This window comes from Salvelinus fontinalis, chromosome 14 (assembly GCF_029448725.1).
Source record: "Salvelinus fontinalis isolate EN_2023a chromosome 14, ASM2944872v1, whole genome shotgun sequence".
NCBI classification, from domain to species: Eukaryota; Metazoa; Chordata; class Actinopteri; order Salmoniformes; family Salmonidae; genus Salvelinus; species Salvelinus fontinalis.
In genome coordinates, this window is record NC_074678.1 from 13,418,751 (window position 1) to 13,432,026 (window position 13,276).

General features: G+C 43.0%; 1 protein-coding gene across 1 annotated transcript in view; it reads left to right on the forward strand.

Moving 5' to 3' along the window:
- Nucleotides 1-12,959, forward strand: part of LOC129869508 (UDP-N-acetylglucosamine/UDP-glucose/GDP-mannose transporter-like) — a 34,345-nt gene extending 21,386 nt beyond the window's left edge. The window contains exons 9-12 of the mRNA XM_055943978.1: nucleotides 3,890-3,957; nucleotides 4,800-4,878; nucleotides 9,339-9,421; nucleotides 9,535-12,959. Of these exons, the coding sequence (XP_055799953.1) occupies nucleotides 3,890-3,957; nucleotides 4,800-4,878; nucleotides 9,339-9,421; nucleotides 9,535-9,637 (333 nt within the window). The 3' untranslated portion in view covers nucleotides 9,638-12,959. The remainder of the gene's footprint in view (nucleotides 1-3,889; nucleotides 3,958-4,799; nucleotides 4,879-9,338; nucleotides 9,422-9,534) is intronic.
- The last annotated feature ends 317 nt before the right edge of the window (nucleotides 12,960-13,276 follow it).

The following is a 13,276-nucleotide window of genomic DNA, read 5'->3' on the forward strand; positions in this document are numbered from 1 at the left end:
GACCTGGAGCCAGTGGGTCTGACGACGAACATGTAGCGAGGGCCAGCCGACTAGGGCATACAGGTCGCAGTGGTGGGTCGTATAAGGTGCTTTAGTAACAAAACGGATGGCACTGTGATAAACTGCATCCAGTTTGCTGAGTAGAGTATTGGAAGCTATTTTGTAGATGACATCGCCGAAGTCGAGGATCGGTAGGATAGTCAGTTTTACTAGGGTAAGTTTGGCGGCGTGAGTGAAGGAGGCTTTGTTCCGGAATAGAAAGCCGACTCTAGATTTGATTTTGGATTGGAGATGTTTGATATGAGTCTGGAAGGAGAGTTTACAGTCTAGCCAGACACCTAGGTACTTATAGATGTCCACATATTCTAGGTCGGAACCGTCCAGGGTGGTGATGCTAGTCGGGCGTGCGGGTGCAGGCAGCGAGCGGTTGAAAAGCATGCATTTGGTTTTACTAGCGTTTAAGAGCAGTTGGAGGCCACGGAAGGAGTGTTGTATGGCATTGAAGCTCGTTTGGAGGTTAGATAGCACAGTGTCCAGGGAATGGCCGGAAGTATACAGAATGGTGTCGTCTGCGTAGAGGTGGATCAGGGAATCGCCCGCAGCAAGAGCAACATCATTGATGTATACAGAGAAAAGAGTCGGCCCGAGAATTGAACCCTGTGGTACCCCCATAGAGACTGCCAGAGGACCGGACAACATGCCCTCCGATTTGACACACTGAACTCTGTCTGCAAAGTAGTTGGTGAACCAGGCAAGGCAGTCATTAGAAAAACCGAGGCTATTGAGTCTGCCGATAAGAATATGGTGATTGACAGAGTCGAAAGCCTTGGCCAGGTCGATGAAGACGGCTGCACAGTAATGTCTTTTATCGATGGCGGTTATGATATCGTTTAGTACCTTGAGCGTGGCATATGTATTCACCCCCTTTGCTATGAAGCCCCTAAATAAGATCTGGTGCAACCAATTACCTTCAGAAGTCACATAATTAGTTAGATTGCACACAGGTGGACTTTATTTAAGTGTCACATGATCTCAGTATATATACACCTGTTCTGAAAGGCCCCAGTCTGCAACACCACTAAGCAAGCGGCACCATGAAGACCAAGGAGCTCTCCAAACAGGTCAGGGACAAGGTTGTGGAGAAGTACAGATCAGGGTTGGGTTATTAAAACATATCCGGAACTTTGAACATCCCACGGAGCACCATTAAATCCATTATTAAAAAATGGAAAGAATATGGCACCACCTGAGGGCTGCCCACCAAAACTCACGGACCAGGCAAGGAGGGCATTAATCAGAGGCAACAAAGAGACCAAAGATAACCCTGAAAAAGCTGCCAAGCTCCACACTGGAGATTGGAGTATCTGTCCATAGGACCACTTTAAGCCGTACACTTCACAGAGCTGGGCTTTACGGAAGAGTGGCCATAAAATGGCATTGCTTAAGAAAAAAATAAGCAAGCGCGTTTGGTGTTTGCCAAAGGCATGTGGGAGACTCCCCAAACATATGGAAGAAGGTACTCCGGTCAGATGAAACTAAAATTGAGCTTTTTGGCCATCAAGGAAAACGCTATGTCTGGTACAAACCCAACACCTCGCATCACCCCGAGAACACCATCCCCACAGTGAAGCATGGTGGTGGCAGCATCATGCTGTGGGGATGTTTTTCATCAGCATGGACTGGGAAACTGGTCAGAATTGAAGGATGGCTCTAAATACAGGGAAATTCTTGAGGGAAAACTGTTTGTCTTCCAGAGATTTGAGACTGGGACGGAGGTTCACCTTCCAGCAGGACAATGGCCCTAAGCATACTGCTAAAGCAACACAAGTGGTTTAAGGGGAAACATTTATATGTATTGGAATGGCCTAGTCAAAGCCCAGACCTCAATCCAATTGAGAATCTGTGGTATGACTAAAAGATTGCTGTACTCCAGCGGAACCCATCCAACTTGAAGGAGCTGGAGCAGTTTTGTCTTGAAGAATGGGCAAAAATCCCAGTGGCCAGATGTGCCAAGCTTATAGAGACATACCCCAAGAGTAAGTGCTGCACAAGGTGCCTCTACAAAGTATTGACTTTGGGGGGTGAATAGTTATGCACGCTCAAGATCAGTTTTTTTTCTTATTTCTTGCTTGTTTCACAAGAAAAAATATTTAGCATCTTCAAAGTGGTAGGCATGTTGTATAAATCAAATGATACAAACCCCCCCAAAAACTATTTTAATTCCAGGTTGTAAGGCAACAAAATGGGAAAAATGCCAAGGGGGGTGAATACTTTCGCAAGCAACTGGAAAAATGCCAGTCTCTCTTGGCTAAGAGTTGAGGAGAGACTGACTGCATCAGTTCTTCTTTTTATAAGAAACATTAATATTAAATTCCAGATTGTTAGCATAGTCAACTTACACACAGCTCTGACACACACACTTACCCCAACAGACATGCCACCAGGGGTCTTTTCACAGTCCTTAAATCCAGAACAAACAAGGAAACATGCAATAATGGCTCTATATAATACTGTATCTCATATTGGTCAAATGAACAGCAAACCTGGTTTAAAAAACAGATAAAGCAACACCTCACCCGTTTGACCTAAATAGTTTGTGTATTGAGATGCAGGCTACGTGTGCCGCTTTTGTAGTTCTGTACTTGTCTATTAATGTTCTGTATTATGTCATGTTTTGTGTGGACCCCAGGAAGAGTAGCTGCTGCTTTTGCAACAGCTAATGGGGATCCTAATAAAATACCAAAAGAGTGCGAGACAGAGAGACAGTGTCTGAGAGAGTGGTACAGAGAGACAGTGTCAGAGAGTGGTACAGAGAGACAGTGTCTGAGAGAGTGGTACAGAGAGACAGTGTCTGAGAGAGTGGTACAGAGAGACAGTGTCTGAGAGAGTGGTACAGAGAGACAGTGTCTGAGAGAGTGGTACAGAGAGACAGTGTCTGAGAGAGTGGTACAGAGAGACAGTGTCTGAGAGAGTGGTACAGAGAGACAGTGTCTGAGAGAGTGGTACAGAGAGACAGTGTCTGAGAGAGTGGTACAGAGAGACAGTGTCTGAGAGAGTGGTACAGAGAGACAGTGTCAGAGAGTGGTACAGAGAGACAGTGTCTGAGAGAGTGGTACAGAGAGACAGTGTCTGAGAGAGTGGTACAGAGAGACAGTGTCTGAGAGAGTGGTACAGAGAGACAGTGTCTGAGAGAGTGGTACAGAGAGACAGTGTCTGAGAGAGTGGTACAGAGAGACAGTGTCTGAGAGAGTGGTACAGAGAGACAGTGTCTGAGAGAGTGGTACAGAGAGACAGTGTCTGAGAGAGTGGTACAGAGAGACAGTGTCTGAGAGAGTGGTACAGAGAGACAGTGTCTGAGAGAGTGGTACAGAGAGACAGTGTCTGAGAGAGTGGTACAGAGAGACAGTGTCTGAGAGAGTGGTACAGAGAGACAGTGTCAGAGAGTGGTACAGAGAGACAGTGTCTGAGAGAGTGGTACAGAGAGACAGTGTCTGAGAGAGTGGTACAGAGAGACAGTGTCTGAGAGAGTGGTACAGAGAGACAGTGTCTGAGAGAGTGGTACAGAGAGACAGTGTCTGAGAGAGTGGTACAGAGAGACAGTGTCTGAGAGAGTGGTACAGAGAGACAGTGTCTGAGAGAGTGGTACAGAGAGACAGTGTCTGAGAGAGTGGTACAGAGAGACAGTGTCTGAGAGAGTGGTACAGAGAGACAGTGTCTGAGAGAGTGGTACAGAGAGACAGTGTCTGAGAGAGTGGTACAGAGAGACCTGGTTTTCCAAACTCAGGAAGTGAAGAGGCCAGCAGCCAAAAACACATAAAGCTGCCATTATGTTGTTAGCTACTACTGAATACACTTTCTCTGCTGTCTTAATGATGGTGTATGTCTACAGGCGGTGGAGTATGATGGCTGGTCAGACCTCCTGTTTCTCAGCCAGTTCATCCTATCCTGTATAATGGGGTGAGATCCTGGCTCTTATCCTCTGTCTGTTCCCTACCCCTCTTCCCTGCTCCTCTTCTGTCTGTTTTCTACCCCTCCTCCCTGCTCCTCTTCTGTCTGTTCTCTACCCCTCCTCCCTGCTCCTCTTCTGTCTGTTCTCTACCCCTCTTCCCTGCTCCTCTTCTGTCTGTTCTCTACCCCTCTTCCCTGCTCCTCTTCTGTCTGTTTTCTACCCCTCTTCTGTCTGTTCTCTACCCCTCCTCCCTGCTCCTCTTCTGTCTGTTCTCTACCCCTCTTCCCTGCTCCTCTTCTGTCTGTTTTCTACCCCTCTTCCCTGCTCCTCTTCTGTCTGTTCTCTACCCCTCCTCCCTGCTCCTCTTCTGTCTGTTCTCTACCCCTCTTCCCTGCTCCTCTTCTGTCTGTTCTCTACCCCTCTTCCCTGCTCCTCTTCTGTCTGTTTTCTACCCCTCTTCTGTCTGTTTTCTACCCCTCCTCCCTGCTCCTCTTCTGTCTGTTTTCTACACCTCTTCCCTGCTCCTCCTCTGTCTGTTCTCTACCCCTCTTCCCTGCTCTTCTGTCTGTTCCCTACCCCTCTTCCCTGCTCCTCTTCTGTCTGTTCTCTACCCCTCTTCCCTGCTCCTCTTCTGTCTGTTTTCTACCCCTCTTCTGTCTGTTTTCTACACCTCTTCCCTGCTCCTCCTCTGTCTGTTCTCTACCCCTCTTCCCTGCTCTTCTGTCTGTTCTCTACCCCTCTTCCCTGCTCCTCCTCTGTCTGTTTTCTACCCCTCTTCCCTGCTCCTCCTCTGTCTGTTTTCTACCTTTCTGTGCTGTGTGTGATGACTTGTGGTGTGTTTGTATTGCAGGTTTGTGTTGATGTATTCTACAGTGCTCTGTACACAATACAACTCAGCTCTAACCACCACCATCGTGGGCTGTATCAAGGTAAGCTCCCAGAACAGAACCCTATTAATGATGACAAGATAAAATGTCTTACCCTAACCCATCATTAATGATGTGATCAAATGTCTTACCCTAACCCATCATTAATGATGTGGTCAAATGTCTTACCCTAACCCATCATTAATGATGTGATCAAATGTCTTACCCTAACCCATCATTAATGATGTGGTCAAATGTCTTACCCTAACCCATCATTAATGAGGTGATCAAATGTCTTACCCTAACCCATCATTAATGATGTGATCAAATGTCTTACCCTAACCCATCATTAATGATGTGATCAACTGTCTTACCCTATACCCTAACCCATCATTAATGAGGTGATCAAATGTCTTACCCTAACCCATCATTAATGATGTGGTCAAATGTCTTACCCTAACCCATCGTTAATGAGGTGATCAAATGTCTTACCCTAACCCATCATTAATGATGTGATCAAATGTCTTACCCTAACCCATCATTAATGATGTGATCAAATGTCTTACCCTAACCCATCATTAATGAGGTGATCAAATGTCTTACCCTAACCCATCATTAATGATGTGATCAACTGTCTTACCCTATACCCTAACCCATCATTAATGAGGTGATCAAATGTCTTACCCTAACCCATCATTAATGATGTGATCAAATGTCTTACCCTAACCCATCATTAATGAGGTGATCAAATGTCTTACCCTATACCCTAACCCATCATTAATGAGGTGATCAACTGTCTTACCCTAACCCATCATTAATGATGTGATCAACTGTCTTACCCTAACCCATCATTAATGATGTGATCAAATGTCTTACCCTAACCCATCATTAATGATGTGATCAACTGTCTTACCCTATACCCTAACCCATCATTAATGATGTGATCAACTGTCTTACCCTATACCCTAACCCATCATTAATGATGTGATCAACTGTCTTACCCTATACCCTAACCCATCATTAATGATGTGATCAACTGTCTTACCCTATACCCTAACCCATCATTAATGATGTGATCAACTGTCTTACCCTATACCCTAACCCATCATTAATGATGTGATCAACTGTCTTACCCTAACCCATCATTAATGATGTGATCAAATGTCTTACCCTAACCCATCATTAATGATGTGATCAAATGTCTTACCCTAACCCATCATTAATGATGTGATCAACTGTCTTACCCTATACCCTAACCCATCATTAATGAGGTGATCAAATGTCTTACCCTAACCCATCATTAATGATGTGGTCAAATGTCTTACCCTAACCCATCATTAATGAGGTGATCAAATGTCTTACCCTATACCCTAACCCATCATTAATGATGTGATCAAATGTCTTACCCTAACCCATCATTAATGATGTGATCAAATGTCTTACCCTAACCCATCATTAATGAGGTGATCAAATGTCTTACCCTAACCCATCATTGAGGTGATCAAATGTCTTACCCTAACCCATCATTAATGATGTGATCAACTGTCTTACCCTAACCCATCATTAATGAGGTGATCAAATGTCTTACCCTAACCCATCATTAATGATGTGATCAACTGTCTTACCCTATACCCTAACCCATCATTAATGATGTGATCAAATGTCTTACCCTATACCCTAACCCATCATTAATGATGTGATCAAATGTCTTACCCTAACCCATCATTAATGAGGTGATCAAATGTCTTACCCTAACCCATCATTAATGATGTGATCAAATGTCTTACCCTAACCCATCATTAATGATGTGATCAAATGTCTTACCCTAACCCATCATTAATGATGTGATCAAATGTCTTACCCTAACCCATCATTAATGAGGTGATCAAATGTCTTACCCTAACCCATCATTAATGAGGTGATCAAATGTCTTACCCTAACCCATCATTAATGAGGTGATCAAATGTCTTACCCTAACCCATCATTAATGATGTGATCAAATGTCTTACCCTAACCCATCATTAATGATGTGATCAAATGTCTTACCCTAACCCATCATTAATGATGTGATCAAATGTCTTACCCTAACCCATCATTAATGATGTGATCAAATGTCTTACCCTAACCCATCATTAATGATGTGATCAAATGTCTTACCCTAACCCATCATTAATGATGTGATCAAATGTCTTACCCTAACCCATCATTAATGATGTGATCAAATGTCTTACCCTAACCCATCATTAATGATGTGATCAAATGTCTTACCCTAACCCATCATTAATGATGTGATCAAATGTCTTACCCTAACCCATCATTAATGATGTGATCAAATGTCTTACCCTAACCCATCATTAATGATGTGATCAAATGTCTTACCCTAACCCATCATTAATGATGTGATCAAATGTCTTACCCTAACCCATCATTAATGAGGTGATCAAATGTCTTACCCTAACCCATCATTAATGATGTGATCAAATGTCTTACCCTAACCCATCATTAATGATGTGATCAAATGTCTTACCCTAACCCATCATTAATGATGTGATCAAATGTCTTACCCTAACCCATCATTAATGATGTGATCAAATGTCTTACCCTAACCCATCATTAATGATGTGATCAAATGTCTTACCCTAACCCATCATTAATGATGTGATCAAATGTCTTACCCTAACCCATCATTAATGATGTGATCAAATGTCTTACCCTAACCCATCATTAATGAGGTGATCAAATGTCTTACCCTAACCCATCATTAATGAGGTGATCAAATGTCTTACCCTAACCCATTTTATTTTTTTATTTTTTTATTTCACCTTTATTTAACCAGGTAGGCAAATTGAGAACACGTTCTCATTTACAATTGCGACCTGGCCAAGATAAAGCAAAGCAGTTCGACACATACAACAACACATAGTTACACATGGAGTAAAACAAACATACAGTCAATAATACAGTGAAAATAAGTCTATATACAATATGAGCAAGTGAGGTGAGATAAGGGAGGTGAAGGCAAACAAAATATATATATAAATAAATAAAAATATAAAAGGCCATGGTGGCGAAGTAAATAAAATATAGCAAGTAAAAAAAGTAGAGATAGTAGAGATAGAAAAAAGTAGAGATAGAAATAATGGGGTGCAAAGGAGCAAAATAAATAAATAAATATATACAGTAGGTAAAGAGGTAGTTGTTTGGGCTAAATTATAGATGGGCTATGTACAGGTCCATCATTAATGAGGTGATCAAATGTCTTACCCTAACCCATTAATGACATAAAACGCTCTAACCCATCAATAATGACTAGTGATTGGCTGATATTTTCAGATAACTTTTATTTGCGGCGTTTTAAGCATTCTAGTACAGTTAAATAGTTAACACACACATGGACGCAGCGGTCTAAGGCACTGCATCTCAGTGCAAGAGGGGTGACTACAGTCCTTGGTTCGAATCCCGGCTGGATAACATCCGGCCGCGTTTGGGAGTCTCATAGGGCGGCGCACAATTGGCCCAGCATCGTCCGGGCCGTCGTTGTAAATAAGAATTTGTTCTTAACTGACTTGCCTAGTTTTATTTTGAAGGCAAATCGCAAATTCCACCATTGCGTCTAGTCCTTATTGTGGCTAGCTTCACAACCCGGTCCGGTCGAGCCTCACTAGCCACATGAAGCTAGCTGACTGCTTAACCCTGTTGCCCAAAGCTAATTTATGATCATGAACAACAAGTGGCAACCTAGCTAATACTCACCAGGATTCCTAAATCACTGCTAAGAATAATGAAAATGACTGCAGGTTCTACTGGTCATTGTTTTCAGGCTGGTTGTATTGGTGCTGGCTAGGTACCAAGCTAAAGCTAGCTAGCCCAGAAGTTGCGATCAAACAAATGATGATGCTTTATTAGCAACGCGGTGTTGTAAACACATCGTGTCCGGTGTTTACTTTTCTGTACAGCTGTGACAGTACTACTGTTTCTTTTTGACACACAAAGACCCAAACGGTGTGAAGCTAATAGCAGTGTGACTCCGGTAGGGTAACATCTGAAAAATAGCACGCTTGGTAGTGTCGGCGAAAGCCAACATCACCCACGACAGAGAACGGTTGATTGTCAAGGGCAATGAATTCCATTATTTTGGCGTTAATAGATTTCACCTTTTGAGTTGTCTAGCTGAAGTGTTCTTACTCTTTCAAATGACTGCTGGATCCACACAGCAGACATTGTGTGGGCTAGGTTAGGAGTGCTGTGTTGCACGTGTAACGCCATCACGTTATATAGGGATGCACGGTAGCTTTGACATCGGGCCGATACCGATGTCGGCAAGTTCACCGATTTATATTGTGCATCCCTAATAATGACATGATAAAACGCTCTCTAACCTGAACCTGTTGACAAAACGTTTCTAACCCATTAATAATGACAAACGCTCTCTAACCCATTAATAATGACAAACGCTCTCTAACCCATTAATAATGACACGATAAAACGTTTTTTTAATCCTTCTACTGCGCTCTTTCTTACAGAATATTCTAGTGACATACATCGGGATGGTGTTTGGTGGAGACTACATTTTCTCTTGGACAAATTTCATTGGTTTAAATATCAGGTATGTACCAGATATATTTGGACTTAAGTCACTATTGCACACTGAACCAGTCACACAACAGCAGAAATAGTCATTCAGACAGTTAATGGTGTGTGTGTGTGTGTGTGTGTCAGTATTGCAGGTAGCCTGGTATACTCCTACATTACTCTGACAGAGGAACAGTCCAGTAAACCCTCTGAGAACGCCATGGAGATCAAGGGGAAAGTGGTGGTATGACATCATGGTGACATCAATGGTATGCCAGAGGAAAACTCACTGGAGATCCTTTTTCAAATGTTAATGGTACAAGAGAACATTCTATTTTTGGTACATGTTGTATTTATGGACTTGACAGCTGTGGTTACCATAGCAACCGACTGGACACCCCACCGTGGCAACAGGCTCCTCCCACTGGACACATGGATTAGGAGGGCGGTGCTGGGGCAAGATGATTACGATATTTATAACGGATCGATTTTAAAGGGTGCTTTTACTTCCTCGTGTTTTAGTCATTAGACGATTACATCATGGAGAGCACGGTGTTCCCGTTTTGGGTGAAATGTGTTCATGGGGATTGAATTCTCTCCTGATGTCAGAACCAAGCAGAATGTTCCCCCAAACAGGAATGGTCCAATGGAATCTGAGGCAGTATTATGTGGGTGATGTTGACCATCATACTGTTAGAGTAGGAAGTTTACATACACCTTAGCCAAATACAATACTCAGTTTCACAATTCCTGACATTTAATCCTAGTAAAATTTCCCTGTCTTAGGTCAATTAGGATCACAACTTTATTTTCAGAATGTGAAATGTCAGAATAATGAGAGAATCACATTCCCAGTGGGTCAGAAGTTTACATACACTCAATTAGTATTTGGTTGCAATGTCTTCAAAATTGTTTAACATTGGTCAAACGTTTCCTTCCACAAGCTTCCCACAATAATTTGGGTGAATTTTGGCCCATTCCTCCTGGCAGAGCTGGTGTAACTGAGTCAGGTTTGTAGGCCTCCTTGCTCGCACACGCTTTTTCAGTTCTGCCAACAAATATTCTATAGGATTGAGGTCAGGGCTTTGTGATAGCCACTCCAATACCATGACTTTGTTGTCCTTAAGCCATTTTGCCACAACTTTGAAAATATGCTTGGGGTCATTCAACCCATTTGCGACCAAGCTTTAACTTCCTGACTGATGTCTTGAGATGTTGCTTCAATATATCCCCATAATATTCCTTCTTCATGCCATCCATTTTGTGAAGTGCACCAGTCCCTCCTGCAGCAAAGCCCCCACAACATGATGCTGCCACCCCTGTGCTTCAAGGTTGGGAAGGTGTTCTTCGGCTTGCAAGCCACCCCCCTTTTTCCTCCAAACATAACGATGGTCATTATGACCAAACAGTTATATTTTTGTTTCAAACCGTAGTCTGGCTTTTTTATGGCGGGTTTGGAGAAGTGGCTGCTTCCTTGTTGAGCGGCCTTTCAGGTTACGTCGATATAGGTCTCGTTTTACTGTGGAAGATACTTGTGTACCCGTTTCCTCCAGCATCTTCACAAGGTCCTTTGCTGTTGTTCTGGGATTGATTTGCACTTTTCACACAAGTACGTTCATCTCTAGGAGACAGAACGCGTCTCCTTCCTGAGCGGTATGACGGCAGCGTGGTCCCATGGTGTTTATACTTGCGTACTATTGCTTGTACAGATGAATGTGGTACCTTCATGCGTTTGGAAATTGCTCCCAAGGATGAACCGGACTTGTGGAGGTCTACAATTTATTTTCTGAGGGTCTTGGCTGATTTCTTTAGATTTTCTCATGATGTCAAGCAAAGAGGCACTGAGTTTGAAGGTAGGCCTTGAAATACATCCACACCTCCAATTGACATAATTTCCCAAGCTGTTTAAAGGCACAGTCAACTTAGTGTATGTAAACTTCTGACCCACTGGAATTGTGATACAGTGAATTATAAGTGAAATAATCTGTCTGTAAACAATTGTTGGAAAAATGACTTGTGTCATGCACAAAGTATATGTCCTAACCAACTTGCCAAAACTATAGTTTGTTAACATGAAATTTGTGGAGTGGTTGAAAAACAAGTTTTAATGACCAACCTAAGTTTATGTAAACTTCTGACTTCAACTGTATCTGAAAAGAAACTGTTTATTGTCATTCTATTTCTGAATGTCTGCTCTGGGTTTTATAAAGGGTTTGTATGTGTGACTGGGTCTCTGTAGAGGCAATAATGTTAAGTTTATGATTGTCAAATCTTTTCATTTGCTTTTAAAAACAATATTGCACTTTTACCAGCTGTCGGTCTAGCTAGCCAATGTTAGGAGAAAGTCCGTCTGTATTTAGCCAGTGTTGGGAGAAGGTGAACTATAGATGCCTTACTGTGACACGCCATGTCCAGGGTTAACTTACCCTAAAGGCGCCGAATGTGGATCTAGCGTTCGTCTGCCGATCGTTAGGGACCACCCTCCTTAGACGTCTGACTCGTGCTTCTACATGGACAATCGGTGCACACACTGTTCACACATTACGTTCAGAGGTGCTAAGTACTCTCTGCCACCAAACTAAAGGTGTCTGGGCCCTAAAGACCAGAGGTTAACGCCACCCTAACAATAAAAGCTCCATGTTTTCCTTGGACTTGAAGCATACAAAGAGTCTAAAGGTAGACTCAGCAAAATGTTGCCACGAGCAGCACCGCAGATATTGAGATGAGCGAGATGCAAGACTTTGCTGTCACAGACAGTATGGGTTTGTTTCATATCAACTCAAATTGAATTCTTCCGCTGCTCTATGTTGGCTACATACTTCAGTCTGAGACTGCCCTCGTAATGAAGGGTGTTGTACAAAGTCATCAGATCGTCTTTAACCAGGGTATCGAAGCCAATGACACATTTTCTAAACGCTGCTTTATCCAAGTGTGTTCTGGCACAGCACATCTGTCTCTGGGACCAATCAAAACGGTTAGGATGTTTGCTTTCTAGAAATCGCCGGGATCCAGACCCTTCCGTTGGCGTGGCATTTGGCCGGCGCGAAAAGTTTGGGTAGCCAGAGCACCAAAACAGCACAGAAGTTGAGTCTATTGACCCAATATGCTGTTTAGTTTTTGCATGTACGTCTTATCGCTGAGTCTACCTAGCACAAGCGTCACTTGCTGCGAGCGCGTCTCATTGATTAGTGGGTCTGTTTTAACTGTAGCTGGCAGGCAACACCTTGCTTTTGTTAAAGCTTTTAGATTTGTTTCATAGTTTGGCTGTCAGAGGTTAACTTCTCCCCTAAGGGTTAAGGATGGGACTACCTTAACCCTGAAGGCTGTTTAATACGGGGTCCTTTTACATGCCATTACCCAACAACAGTCAAGTTGTCAGGTGTCGTAATATTCACCTTTTTGATATACCAATGTCTGCACTCCCCAAGGTTTTAGCTGGGTGTACTTTGTGTTACTGATCTGTGTAGTAAGTTGAGTGAATCATGTTGATCACTTAACAAGGCTGTAACATGTCAAACTATCTTCAAAATCAGAACAATGTTTTTTTAACATTAAAAATACCTCATCTACAACCCTTCAAGTATTTTAGTACAGAGTGAAATGGATCTATTTGCTGTTTTCTGTTTATCGCACTCTGCTAGACCACTGCCAGTCAGAGGCTTAACGCAGCAGGTTATTGTATACCTTCAATGTTCCACACCACCCCCTGGAATGAAATGCCCCCTCTCATCAGGACACTAAGGGAATGAAATGCCCCCTCATCAGGGCACTGAGGGAATGAAATGCCCCCTCTCATCAGGGCACTGAGGGAATGAAATGCCCCCTCATCAGGGCACTGAGGGAATGAAATGCCCCCTCTCATCAGGACACTGAGGGAATGAAATGCCCC